The sequence below is a fragment of the Pteronotus mesoamericanus genome, unplaced genomic scaffold (assembly GCF_021234165.1).
Source record: "Pteronotus mesoamericanus isolate MK-2021 breed Mesoamerican mustached bat unplaced genomic scaffold, CSHL_Meso_final scaffold_137, whole genome shotgun sequence".
Lineage (NCBI taxonomy): Eukaryota > Metazoa > Chordata > Mammalia > Chiroptera > Mormoopidae > Pteronotus > Pteronotus mesoamericanus.
This window is the reverse complement of record NW_026555306.1, coordinates 3,617,417-3,629,806: the sequence shown is the minus strand read 5'-3', so window position 1 is coordinate 3,629,806 and position 12,390 is coordinate 3,617,417. Positions and strand designations below refer to the sequence as shown.

Sequence of the window (12,390 nt, the reverse complement as noted above, 5' to 3'; positions counted from 1 at the left end):
GTGTACGGGATGACACTCCAAACAAGCCACCGGCCAGGGCCTCATACCCCCATGTACATATAGATGGGACACTGGGTCCTGGGAACAAGTCACCTGCCTGAGACCACGGAGGTGCCTAAGTGCCGGAGCCAATGGTTGGCTCATACCCTGAGCTCTCATCCATTTAGGCTGTCTCATTGTGCCAAGTGCCAATCCACAACTAGATGGCAGAAAAGTGGGCAAATCTGGCTGGTGTAGCGCTGGTGTAGTGGATTGCGCCCTGGCCTGTGGACCAAAAGGCTGCTGCTTTGATTCCTAGTCAGGGCACATGCCTGGGTGTGGACCAGGTCCCCAGTTGGGGACTTGAGAGAAGCAACTGATATGTCTCTTGCACATCTGTTTCTCTCCTTCTTTCTTTCTCCTTTCCCCTCTCTAAAAATAAAGCCTTAAAAGAAAAAAAGAGGGGCAAAGAAGCTGCGGCTCAGGCGACTGGCCCCGAGCAGGAAGATCCAGGCCAGGGCAGTCTCTGGCCCAAAGGCAGCCCGTGATGCTGGGCCCTGCCAGGTTCCTCCGTCCTTCCAAGGCCAGGGGAAGACGAACAGGAGGTCTCTCCATTGAACCGCCTCTGCTTTGACTCTTGCCTGGCCCCTGCGGTCAAGTGCAAGCTGCTCAGAAGTCAGAGAGTTCATTCCCTGCTCCCGGAATAGGGAGCGGATGGCAATTGTAGCTGGGGGCAGGGCACATATTTTGGGGAAAGACCCCCGAGGTTTGTCACATCCGTCCCCTAAAGCATGGCTGGCTCGCAGGCCTTTCTTCACACCCCGCGACCTCGGGGAAAGAGCTTTCTGTAGTCTGTAGCTGCTCTCGGCGTTGTTTCTCATCTCCCAAAGTCCTGTGCCCTCTCCCCAAGAGCTCTGGACCACGTACACTTAGGCTGCCTGACCGATGTTGACCCATTCGGTGAATGCCACCCCTTCCCCAGAGCACCCTGTTGAGATTCCCCCACCCCCCGGGTTGGGCACTGCCTTCTCGGCTCTTCTCTTGCAGTCTGACTGATGTCCCCCACCCCCGAGGGGAGGCTGGTCTCTGGCACACATGTGCACCCCCGCGCGGGCCCGTGGTGAGCACTCAGAGCCGATCGGCCATCAACGGCTGTGCGACCTTGGCTGGGATGCGAGCTCCGGCTCGCAGGCTCCCCACTCGGCCACAGTGACAGGGCCGAGTCTTCTGAGCGAGCGTGGAGTGAAGGCTCGTCCAAGTCAGGGCTGTGGGGTCCCTGGCCCGAAACCAAGACGAGGGCCAGAGCCGATCAGGTAGTCACTGTATTTTATTGGAAAACATTGATATATATTTTTCTTCACAGCTTGAACTGAACACAATATTGCCCGGTTTAAAAAAAAAAGAACCAAACAAAACCAAAACCAAAACACTCCGAAAATGTCCACAGCTTCACGCCTACCTGCCCTTACCCTCAGCTCTTGGCTGGGTCTCCCACTATGCTCTGTCCCTCCCCTCCCCTCCCTTCCCCTGGAGGTGGGTGCCAGAGGGTGGGCGAGAAGAGATTCTCAAAGCTGGGCAGGTCCCAGGAAAAGCCACTTGATCGACCTGGGGGTGGGGGGTGGGGGCAGATGAAATGAACAGAAAAAGGGAAAAGGAAAAAAAAAAACCCAGACGACCAAACTGCCCACATTGACTTACTTGTCCCAGAGGCGAAAGTCAGAAGCGAGGTCACGGATCATGCTCTCCGCTGGGGGAGTGTGGGGGCAGGCAGGGGGGCGAGGGGCGGCGGGGCAGAGGAGGGCACAGAGACAGCGCAGATGGGAGGGAGCCTGCCAAGTCACCACGGAGAAGCGGGAGGGGCCGGCGGGCCAGGACGCAGAGCTGCCCTCGGCCGCCGGTCCTCCGGGCAGCTAGCCGCTAGCCACAGGGTTGTTTATTGCAGGTATTTTCTCTCGAGGGGGCGGGGGGGGGGGGCGCATCTTCTCTCTCTCCACCCTTCAGCTAGCCTGGCATGGTTTTTGACAAGACTTAAAAAAGTTTCCAGGGGCAGAAACTAAAACAACAGGATAACCAGCACATTACAAAGCGACCATCCCCACACCAGTTCCCACGAGGGGACCTCAATGTGGGTGGGCGGGTGTCATGAGGGAGTGGCATGGGATGTTAGCACCAAGTATTTACAGAACAGCTTGAGATTGCTTTAGGGACAAGGGCAGGTACGGTTTGCAGAGTGGCCAGCTGAGCAGCCCCCACCAGCCCAATGTCAGGAAGCCAATCAGGTGGTTTCAGAACAGCAGCCAGTGGGGTCTGAGAGCTGTCCACTTGGTCTGTCCCCTTCTATGAGTTGGCCCCTCAAGTAAAAGAACGCCAGCCTCCAAGACTCCCTTGCGCCTCAACCCCCTCTAGGGCCACATCCAGCCAACGCCTCAGCCCCTCAGTCCTTCTGGAACACCTTTCTCGGCACCTCTGCCCCAAAGGCTGCTGGGATTTGCACACAGAATCACAGGGCTGGTTGCATGCAAAGACAAAGGCGTGCTCTTCCGCCTGGGTGAGGACCTTGTCCCCTCCCAAGCAGGTCCCTGGACAGGGCTGGCAGCCACCCCAGCACCCAAAAGAAGATGACAAACGGAAGGAAACAAACCGAAAGAGATGAGAGCCACCCGGGCCGGAGGAGGAGGGCAGAGGCTCCCCCAGGGGGAGGGGCCTCATCTTATACAAGCGTCAGGCCCCGGCAGAGGTCAATGGAGGGGGGAAGGCAAAGGGAGAGATGAGGGGCGTGGGAGGAGACTGGGAGGAAGGAGGAAGAGCAGTCATGCAGCTTGGGACAAATCTTTTGTGGCTTTATCAGATTCTCAGTCAACCGATTGGTGTTTGCTAGAACCGGAACGCAGGGGAGTGTTGAAGAGAGTGCGCGCGCGAGAAGAGAGAGACCAAGAGAACGGGCATCGCCAGCTGCCCGGGCCTTCACTTTGCGGTCATCATCTGTACAAACTCTGGAAGGGAAGCGGGGAGGCAGAGGTCAGCCGGGGAGTGGGGCTGGGCCGCGGGCAGCCCTCCCCGACACAAAGGACCCGGGGCCTCGCCCCGGAGGCAGGGGACCAGGGCCAGCGCACCTTCATAGTTGACCTGGCCATCTCCATCGATGTCAGCCTCTCGTATCATCTCATCTACTTCCTCGTCGGTCAGCTTCTCACCCAGGTTCGTCATTACGTGACGCAGCTCCGCCGCGCTGATGTAGCCATTGCCATCCTGGTGTGCAGGGGCAGGTAAAGGCTTTGAGCTCGAGGCTGTCCCCTGCTCTTGCCTGGTTGCGGGGTGTGGGGGGGCAGCGGGGAGGGCAGCAACGGCGGGACTGTCTCTCACCCTCACTGGCCAGAGGAAGGGGCTCCCTGGAGCTGCTGTGTGAGTTGGCAGGGGGGCTGGCCCAGGACCCAGGCTTCCTGGGGTCCTCACTCTGTGCCCCCTGGAGCCCACCCGCTGTCCCTCAGCCCGAGTCCCGGAGCCACTCTGGGAGGACTGCTTACCTTGTCAAAGACACGGAAGGCCTCTCGGATCTCCTCCTCGCTGTCGGTATCCTTCATCTTTCTGGCCATCATGGTCAAGAACTCCGGGAAGTCGATGGTCCCGTTCCCTGGAAAGTTGGAAGGGAGCTGGGAACACCCTTGGCCCGGGCCCTGGGAGGCGACCTCCATCGCCCCGAGGGAGGCTCCCTGCGCTCCGGGGTGACCAGGAGTGGGGCTCACCATCTGCATCCACCTCGTTGATCATGTCCTGCAGCTCTGCCTCGGTGGGGTTCTGTCCCAGGGACCTCATCACTGTGCCCAGTTCCTTGGTGGTGATAGTGCCATCTCCGTCCTTGTCAAAAAGGGAGAAGGCCTCCTTGAACTCTGGCGGAAGAAAGGGAACGAGTCAGAGGTCGAGGACCGTGGGGACCCCTGACCCCGGGACGCCGACTCCGGGCCTGGAGGGAGGCGGGGTCAGGGCCACACCAAGACGCCGGAACTAGACCTCAGGCCCGGGCCAAGCCCCTCGCCTCGGTGCTCAGGGCGGCCCCTTCCCTCCTTCAGTAACATTTACCGAGCACCTCTGCCGGGCCAGGTAAAGCAACCAGTTGTGCCAACCTACCTCAGTGAGGACAGAGGGAAAAATGAGCTAACACTGTTCTTAGATGATTCTACATTTCTTTTTGGCCCCTGGATTCGGCCTCTCCCCCAAATGATGAAACGGACTAGTGTCATGGAGTGGCTGAGAGCCAAGAGAAGTCTCCATCTAAAGTTTGCCAGCCAAGGTGAACTGGCTGGGGGCGCGGGGAGGGGGGAGGGGAGGCTGCAGAACGCCCTTGGTTGGCACCGTGTCCCTCCTGAGTGGTGCCGCCAGCCCCGTCCCCCGGGGCCGATGCTACCAGCTCCAGAGGAGCGAGCGGCCGTGTGGAGTACGGGGGTGGCCAGCAGCAGAGCTCGGCTGACGGACGGTGCGTGGGGTGGGTGGGGGGATGGAAGGAGAGGGGACGGCTGCCAAGCCAGGAGGATGAGGAGCTGGTGGCACTGAGTGGGAGGGCCACAGCTGGGGACGTGTCAGGAGTGAGAGAGGAGCACGTGGCGCCTGCCCTCCCACTGGGCCCATTTTGGCACCCGGAGCTCTCTACCCCCAAGCCCTCAGAGAGCAGATGCCCGGCCGCCTATTCCCAGAGGGTGTGGGCTGGGGTGCGGTGGGGGACAGTTTGCTAATGGGAACAGGGTGGGGAGTGGGCTGTTTGTGTTACTCGAGGTCAGAGAGCTGGGGTGTGGGTGGCAGGGGCAGTGGGAGCTGGTAAGCGTCTCCTTGGGGACGCCGGCACCTCCCTTGTTGTTCTGGGGGCGGGGGGTCACGTGCACACCCTGAACTCACAATCACTAAGCAAGAAGGTAGTTCCCTGGCTTGCCTCAGTGGGTTTCCACAGCCACCTGGGGTCAAAGTTTAGGAGCTGAAAGCATGACTCTCTGTGCTGGGGGTCAGTGGGAAGGAGAGGAGGCAAGTCCACTCCCACCGCCACCCACGGGGCATCAGTACTAGTCACGCAGCCCAGGGAAGAGGAGAGCAGGGCTGCCTCGCGGTGGCGGCCGTGGCCCGAGGGCCCACGCTCTGCACCTCCACTCCTGCCTACTTTGTGCTGGCCCAGGGCTGTGGAGACGACCGAGGGCTGGTCTCTGTCCTTAGACACCTCAGTCCGGGTAGAGGGGGACCTGGAAATCCACTCAGTCACCCCATAACAGTTCCTGCAGCTGTGACCTTTCTGGACACACTACAAAAATGAGTTAGATGGGATCAGAGGTTTCTTCTGGTTTCCTGGGAGGCATAGGAGGGTTCCTTTGTTTATTTACATAGCCTATACAAACTTACAGGGCACCTACTGGCCTCTAGGTTCCAGGCACTGAAAGTACAGCAGGGACCGACAAAAACCAAGCCCTGGCTCCCGGCATGCACATTAGTGGCGGGAGGCACACAGGTAAGGACGTCATAAAATCCTGTCAGGCAGTGAGAATAGCCACGAAGGCACTAAACAGAGGGACATGACAGAGAATAAAGAAAAGTCTGTTTGAGAGGGAGCAAGGGAAGGTCTCTCCAGGGTGACATGGGAACTGAGACCAAGGAGGAGAAGTTGCTGCCCGTGCAGAGAACTGGGGGACGCATTTCTGGTGAGCGCAAGCACGTGCCAAGGGGATTGCTAAGTGCGGGGAAGTGCAGAGGTAGGAGGGACAGGCCAGCTCATGGGCGGCTCCTAAAGTGGGACAGGGAGGCAGGGAGCTTGCTGCTGAGCCTTGCTGGCAGGGGCGGGGGCAGGCAGCCAGGCTCACCCTGCAGCCATTGATTAAAAGGCCCCGGGATGACTGGTGGCCAGGAATGGAACGTGGCTCTTGTTGTCTGGTTAGTGCCTGTCTCTGGACCATGGGGTTCGGTGTTACTGGGGCACCGTGTGTCCTTCCACACCAGTCATCAACCTCCTAAACACAAGGCACAGCACTAGGTGACACAGGGGACACGCGAGCCTAACTGTCAGATGTTACTCCTGGCCGGAGCAAGGTTCGGCTGGGGAGGGCCTCCTGCGGCAGGAGGCGGGGAGCGGGGCAGGCGAGCTCACCTGCGATCTGCTCCTCGGTCAGCTGGTCGGCCTGGAAAAGCAGGAGGGAGAAAGTCAGTCCCCAGGCGGGGGGCCGTCACGGCTACCTCTTTCTCGCTGAGCCCAGCTCCACACAGCATTCCACGTACGCGGGCAAGGGAGGTGCATGGCAGAGCCAGGACCCGCGGTCAAGTCTGCTGATTCAGGAAGCTGGGGACACGGCGGGGCAGGACACCCAGGCCGGTCTGACCCAGGGCCTGCCGAAGCTGCCGGATCCCAGTATTTCGGATCTCGACCCAGCGGGCGCGAGGAGCGCCGTCCCAGCCCCAAACCAGCTGCACTGGCACAGCGCAGGCCAGCGTCTCAGTGTCAACGCCGCCGCAGGGAGCCCCGGAGGCTGAGTGAAGGGAGCAGTTGCCCTAGAGGCCTAATCAAGCAGCTCTGGAAGGCTCCAAACTGAAACAGGCCAGTCTTTGGGTGGGGCTGAGGGACGGCGTCTGGGGCTCCCTGCTAGTTTCTGTGCCAGCTCTTTGGAGGTGCTAAGTCCAAGCACAGTGCACCCAACTGGCAAAAAACGGTCCTCACTGGTGGCTCTGAGCCCCTCCAAGCGCCCAAGAGGACCCTGGTCAGGCGGAAGGCAGCCGCTCCACTCCCCTGAGCACAAGGATGGCGCAGGGCACCACTCTGTTCTGTTTCCTTTGGGCAGGAGGGGCAAATGTCGGGAGGGGACTGCAGAGGGCAGTAGCAGTGGTGGTATAGGCTGTGGGACTAAAGTCAGCTTCCCCAGCGCGCTGCAGTTTTTAACCCTTTCTAGCCCTGGCTGCTCTGGGGACTGGCCACCAGCCAGTGGCAGGCAGCCCTTGCTGCATGCGGGGTTTGGGGGTGGGGTAGAGGAGAGGCCAGGACTAGCTTTTTCCTTGCGCTGGTGCGCTGGGAGTCAGCCAGGTACAGGGATGCTCCCTGGGAGGGCTCAGGTTGGGGACTGAGCCCCATGTTTAGCTTTAGGCAGCAAAAAAAGGTAAATTTTCCTTGGTTTCTGCGATTGTTGCCAAGAAGGCACCACACTCCCTGGACCACTGTGGGTCCAGACTGAGTGCTCCCCCTCCTCAACTTCCTTTCGCCATCAGGGGAAGGCAGCTCCAAGTCTACAGCAGGGTGCTAGTTTTTGTCTGAGAGTCCCCCAAACCAATACAAACTATTGCATTTGCATTATTTTACAAAGAGATTCCAGAGCTTCCATGGAAGCTAGCAACTACCCCGCAAACGCCCACCCCATCCCAAATATTAAGAAGTGATCACATTAGTACTCATCTAAAATGTCTTTCTTTTAAAAATCTAAGGGAAGAGGAATTTGAGGCCAAGCCCCAAACAGATAGAATGGGAAGGGAAATCAAAGGGAAGGTGACAGAGGAGAGATGGCTAAGCGAGGCGGGGGGAGAAGGAAAAGCACCTCATATGCACATTCTAGAAAAGTCCAAAGTCTAAAGGGAAGGTTCAGAGGCCAAATGGAGATACTCCTGCATTGCCTTACAAAAGACTCGGGGCTGCGGGACTCCTAACTGCCCACCTGGCAGCCGCAGGCCCACAGGCCCCTTGTTCCACCCTCTTTCTCTGGCTCCCATGGGCAAAGCCCGGGCCGATCCCTTAGATCCTGCCACCCAAGGAAGCTGCTCATGGAAAGTGAGACGAGAGGATGGGCTCTGGTTACCACGGCCAGGCAATGCCAGGGGAGGGGGACGAGGAAGATGAGAGAGGAGAACAGCAGTCTAGGGAGGAGGGCCGCCACCTGCTTCCCATCCTCGCTCCTGGCCTAGATGGAAAAGCCAGCCCAACCAGGGACCTTCCCACCCCCACTGCACCGCTCTGCAGGACACCCAGTTCTCCCCCAGCCTCTGGGAAGTGCCAGCAGGGGCTGGGGTCGCAGCTGGGGGCACGGAGTAGAATGCCCAAGGGTGGCTCTGAAGGCCACGGCCCGCCACCGATGAGCTGGAAGGTCCCGGCAAATAGGTGTGGCTGTGCCTGGGGGGGTCCTGTCAGGCACTCTCCCTTCAGGGCAGGACACCCTCTCCCGTGTTGGGTGAAGGGAAGGTCTTGGCTCTAAGCTACAGATCTGAAAGCATGGCTGCTACCCAGAAAACTGATCACCTGAGAAGCCATCATTGCTGTGGAGGGGGGTGGGGGGTGGGGAACGGCCTCTTCCCAGGGCTTCTTCCCTTTCCAGAACTGAAGATTTTAGGCTTTTACCAAAAATTGTCTCCAAAATAATCCAGCTGGCCTCCTGCTTCCTAATTCCTCATCTCGGGCCCCAGCATGAGGCTGAACAAGGAAAAAATCGTGGGGTGGGGTCAGAGGGAAAGAGGGTATTACTTCTCTGCTTTGCCCAGCCCCCAGCCAATGCCAGAGAGCAGTGTCAGATGAGATCAGAAACCAAGGCCAGGGCCCCTCACCCGGCCGAGGAGGAGCCACAGCTCTCAGGCCAAAGTCCATCCAAGGCCAGTTAACAGTGACTTGTCCCACCCATACCTTGCTGATTACAAATGGAAAGAGAAGCTAGCTGGGGCCAGAGCCCCAGTCCTATTTAGGAGGTAGGGGGCCACTTGGCACCTGCCAGCGCTTTGGCGCCCCTTCAGCAAGGTTCTACGGGGGAGAGCGAGAGAGCGGTGAGAGGAGCCATCAAGTCTGTGTCAGCAAGAATGAGACTCGACACACAGCAGACACACAGCGGCGGCTGCCTGCTCTGCCCGGCCTCGCCAGGGAGGAGGCTGCGCATGGTTCCGAGGCTGAGCCTGGCAGGGCTGGGGGTGTTGTGGGTGGCAGGGAGTAGGTAAGAAAACCAGGCTGCTGGTTTTCTCTCAAAGTCCAGCTGTGTGAATTAACAGAAGTACTCGGTTAGGGCCCTGAACGGAGCAAGTGGCCCTGAGGCTGATGACGGGGTCGTCCCTGGTCAAGCGCCACAGCCCCCACCCAGGGGCTACAGGAACAGGAGTCTGATTGTCACTGACGCCACACTGTATTGCACTGTCATCTGGCACAAGCAAGGCAGTGGGGAACAGTGCGTGGAGCTGGAGATCATGAGAAAACCAGCACTCCAGCTTGGAAAAAGCCGCTCTCCTGGTCTGAAAGGGGCAGCGCAGGGGTGAGGCTGAAGGCTTAAAAACCTGGCTCATTTGATGCATCCTCAACTTTGACCCCCACCCCCATTTCATGCAGCTTCAGTGCGCAATAGGGGCCTGAACAACTCCGCCCACCTGCTCCCACTGCCCGGGGGGCCTTCTGCCCAACCTGTTCTTCCTGGGGAAGAGGGCCTCCCTGCAGCCTCTGCAGCCCACTCCCCACCCAGACTGAATAGTCTTTGTCCCAGCTTTCCCTGGAGACTTCCAGGGAACTACCCACAGCTACCTCCAAACCTAGACCCACCCTGGCCGCCATTCGTTTCCTCTTCCCCGCCCCAGGCTTCCTTCCATCTCACCCTCTGCCACCCAAGCCCCTGTCCTCTTCCACCCCTCACCTTGGAAAGCCACCTTCTCATGGACTCAAAACACAGCACTCTTCTCTGACTCCCCCTAAACCCAACTCCCCTTCCCGGATCAACAGCCTCAACCTACTGGTAACCTCAGACCCTTTTCTGGTTGCTCTCAAACCAATCATGAGGCCCCCAGTTACCCCCACCACTGGCAAGCGCCAGTCTTGCCATCATCCCCTTTCAACCACCTCGCTAACCCCAATCCTTTTCAGTCCCCGCAGGCTTCAAGAGCATCTTCTAACCTTCGCTGCCACCCACCCCAGGCCCTTCCTCCCCGAAGCGTTACCCTCCTCCTCCATCCTCTGCAATGCTGGTCTTCGGAGACCCCCGCCCCCCACTCTCCAGGTCTGATGTGCAGAAGTCACCCCCATCACTACCCAGGCCCAGCTCCCCACGGCGCCTTCTGGGGGCGCTCCCCAGGAGCCCAGCCTGCCCCTGATGCCCCTTCCCTGCATCCTCTCAGGACTCAAAGCCTTCATCAGGGCCCAAATAAGCCCCATCCCTGCTAGTGTTTCTTATCTCGCCCCGCTGGGGTCCAAGCACCCCATCTCACAGACCAAACGCCCTATCTTGGGTTCAAAACGCCTGGAGGGGGGCCTAAACGCCCCCTGAGGGTCCAGATGTTCCATCCTAGGTTCAAATGCTCCCGTAGAGGGCTCCGATGCCCATTTTGGGGTCTAAACAACCCATTTGGTGTTTAAAGTAGCGTTTGGAAGTCCCCAATCGCCCTTTCAGGACCCAAACGTCCCGCTCTGGATTCCGATGCCCCCGACTGGGAGGCAGCGAGGGGTCCAGAGGCGTCTGCTGGGGCCCGGACGCCCCCCCCCCCCCGGCATTCTGGGTCCACTCTCCCTCTCAGGGGTCCTGCCCCGCCGTGCTCGCCTCAGCGCCCCCAGCCTCCACGGCCCCACAGCCTCACTCACCATGGCGAAGCCCGGGTGTCCGGAGCGCGGGGATCAAGGTTCCTCCGGCGGCGGCAGCAGCTGCAGCAGCTCGAGCTCCGCCGCGCGTCCGCGCCTCCACACTCTGCCCGCAGCGCGCGCCGCCGCCACCGCCACCCGCCCCAACGGTCCCTCAACGGACGCCGCGCGCGCCCCGCCTCGCTCGGCCCCGCCCCACCCCGCCCGGCCCACGTGCCGCCGCACTGCGACTCTGGCGGATCCCTCCGCGCTGCTGGGTCCGCGAATCTCCCGCTCCCACCTGTGCTGAGCTGGGGTTTGCCGCCGGCCGCGCGCTTGCGCGCGAACCGGCAGAGGGACTACCTTCCATTGCCTCTCGCCCCGCCTCCTCTGTCCACACCACTTTCCTCCTCGGCGGAGGGACACTTTCGGTCGCGCGTGAAGCGTCCCTGTGTGAGCCGCGCCGCTATTGGGCCTGGGCCATGGCGGAAATGAGAGCGCGGCTCCGATTGGTCCGACCTTGCCTGCAATGCGTCAAACTGGGAAGAGCCACTGCCTGGTGGCGGAGGGGGAAGCCTGAAATGTGTGGCTGCGTGGAGCGGTGAGGCAGAAAGAGGTTAAGGGGAAAACAGTGTGGCTGCTAGAGAAGTAAATACATGGTATTCGTGGCCATAAATTGGTAAGGAACTGGCAGAAGGTGGAGAAAGACTTTGTCGGATCTCCCTCCTAACGAGTGGAAGATGGTGCAATCCAAAGTGCTGTGGCCTAGAAGCCCCGCCCCCAGCTGGGCCTTAGGAGGTGGCGGGGTCTTCAAGGTTTTGTCTGTCGTCTCAAGGTTCCATTCCCCCTCCCCTAACTCCCAATCCCAACCCCCAAGCAGGTGTCTGCGCCCTGAGATGCACTACACGGGTGTGAGGGACCCCTTCTCCCACTTCGCTTCTGATCGGCTCAGGAACCTATGAAATTGGGGCCGTCCCAGATCAGCCTTTGGGGACAGGCCATTCATTCAATAAGCATGAATTGGCCGCCTGCTGTATGCAGGGGCTCCTGCTTAGTTGGGCTGTGGATACCACACCTTGCAACCGTTCTCCTGTCATTTCCTAGACCGCCTGACTCTTGCGTTCCTTGTTCCAAGTTTTCCAGCAACAAGAGGAAAAATAATTAACGGCAAGGTTAGCCAAGACAATTTGTTTACTGGAACTCAGAAACGTACTCCACCCTCTTGTTTAGAATGGGAGTTGCCATTCATTTCCTTGTCCCTCTTCTCTTCAACGTGATTGGCTGAAAGATGGGCAGGGAGTCAAGCTGGGCCAATCATCATGCCCCACCACAGTGTAGGCTGGGCCAATGAGAGCCTTTCCCTCGGTTTTTGGATCTGTATTTTGGGGGCAAGAAACCTTTCCTTTTGGGTGGTGAGGCTGCGGGGGAACAGGTCCAGAGATCTCTGGCCATTTTCCCACTCCCGGAGGAGAAAACAAAACTGACGCCAGGGGAGAAGCAAAGAGATGGAGTGAGAAAGCCCTACTGGAATTCACGTCCCTGGTTCCTCTCCTCTGGAGGACAGCTGCACTCCATCATGCCAGAATTTTGATTCCATGAGCCATTAAAATTTCTCTGTTATTCCCGAGCTAGTTTGAGTTGAGTCTCTGTCACCAGGCACATCTTCTGAATTATTTAGTGCTATGAAATAATACATAGGTCGTCTACTGCTACGACTGCCTTTGAGCACTTATTCTGTTCCAAGCACTGTGTACATTATTAGTTCATTTAATTCTCACAACCTCCCAATGAGCTTGTTACTTCCATTTGCCGCCCGACGAAACTGTTTTATTGCCACTGAAATTAGGTAAGACCAGGAAGGCTTGACCAAGAACAGGAAAGTGAAGTAGGTT

General features: G+C 59.0%; 1 protein-coding gene across 1 annotated transcript; it reads right to left on the bottom strand.

Moving 5' to 3' along the window:
- Window positions 1-1,296: 1,296 nt before the first annotated feature.
- On the bottom strand, window positions 1,297-10,703 carry CALM3 (calmodulin 3). The gene is made up of 6 exons (XM_054588637.1): window positions 10,523-10,703; window positions 6,098-6,128; window positions 3,723-3,866; window positions 3,504-3,610; window positions 3,093-3,228; window positions 1,297-2,972 (listed from the first exon to the last, which is right to left on the bottom strand). The coding sequence occupies exons 1-6, from the start codon at window positions 10,523-10,525 to the stop codon at window positions 2,944-2,946; spliced, it is 450 nt and encodes a 149-aa protein (XP_054444612.1). The 5' UTR covers window positions 10,526-10,703; the 3' UTR covers window positions 1,297-2,943.
- Window positions 10,704-12,390: the final 1,687 nt, after the last annotated feature.

Coding starts and splice junctions, on each gene's coding strand:
- CALM3 (XM_054588637.1), bottom strand. Junction 3,611..3,722: donor CAACGAGGTGGATGCAGATG/GTGAGCCCCACT, acceptor CCAACTTTCCAG/GGAACGGGACCATCGACTTC. Junction 2,973..3,092: donor TGGCCAGGTCAACTATGAAG/GTGCGCTGGCCC, acceptor CTTCCCTTCCAG/AGTTTGTACAGATGATGACC.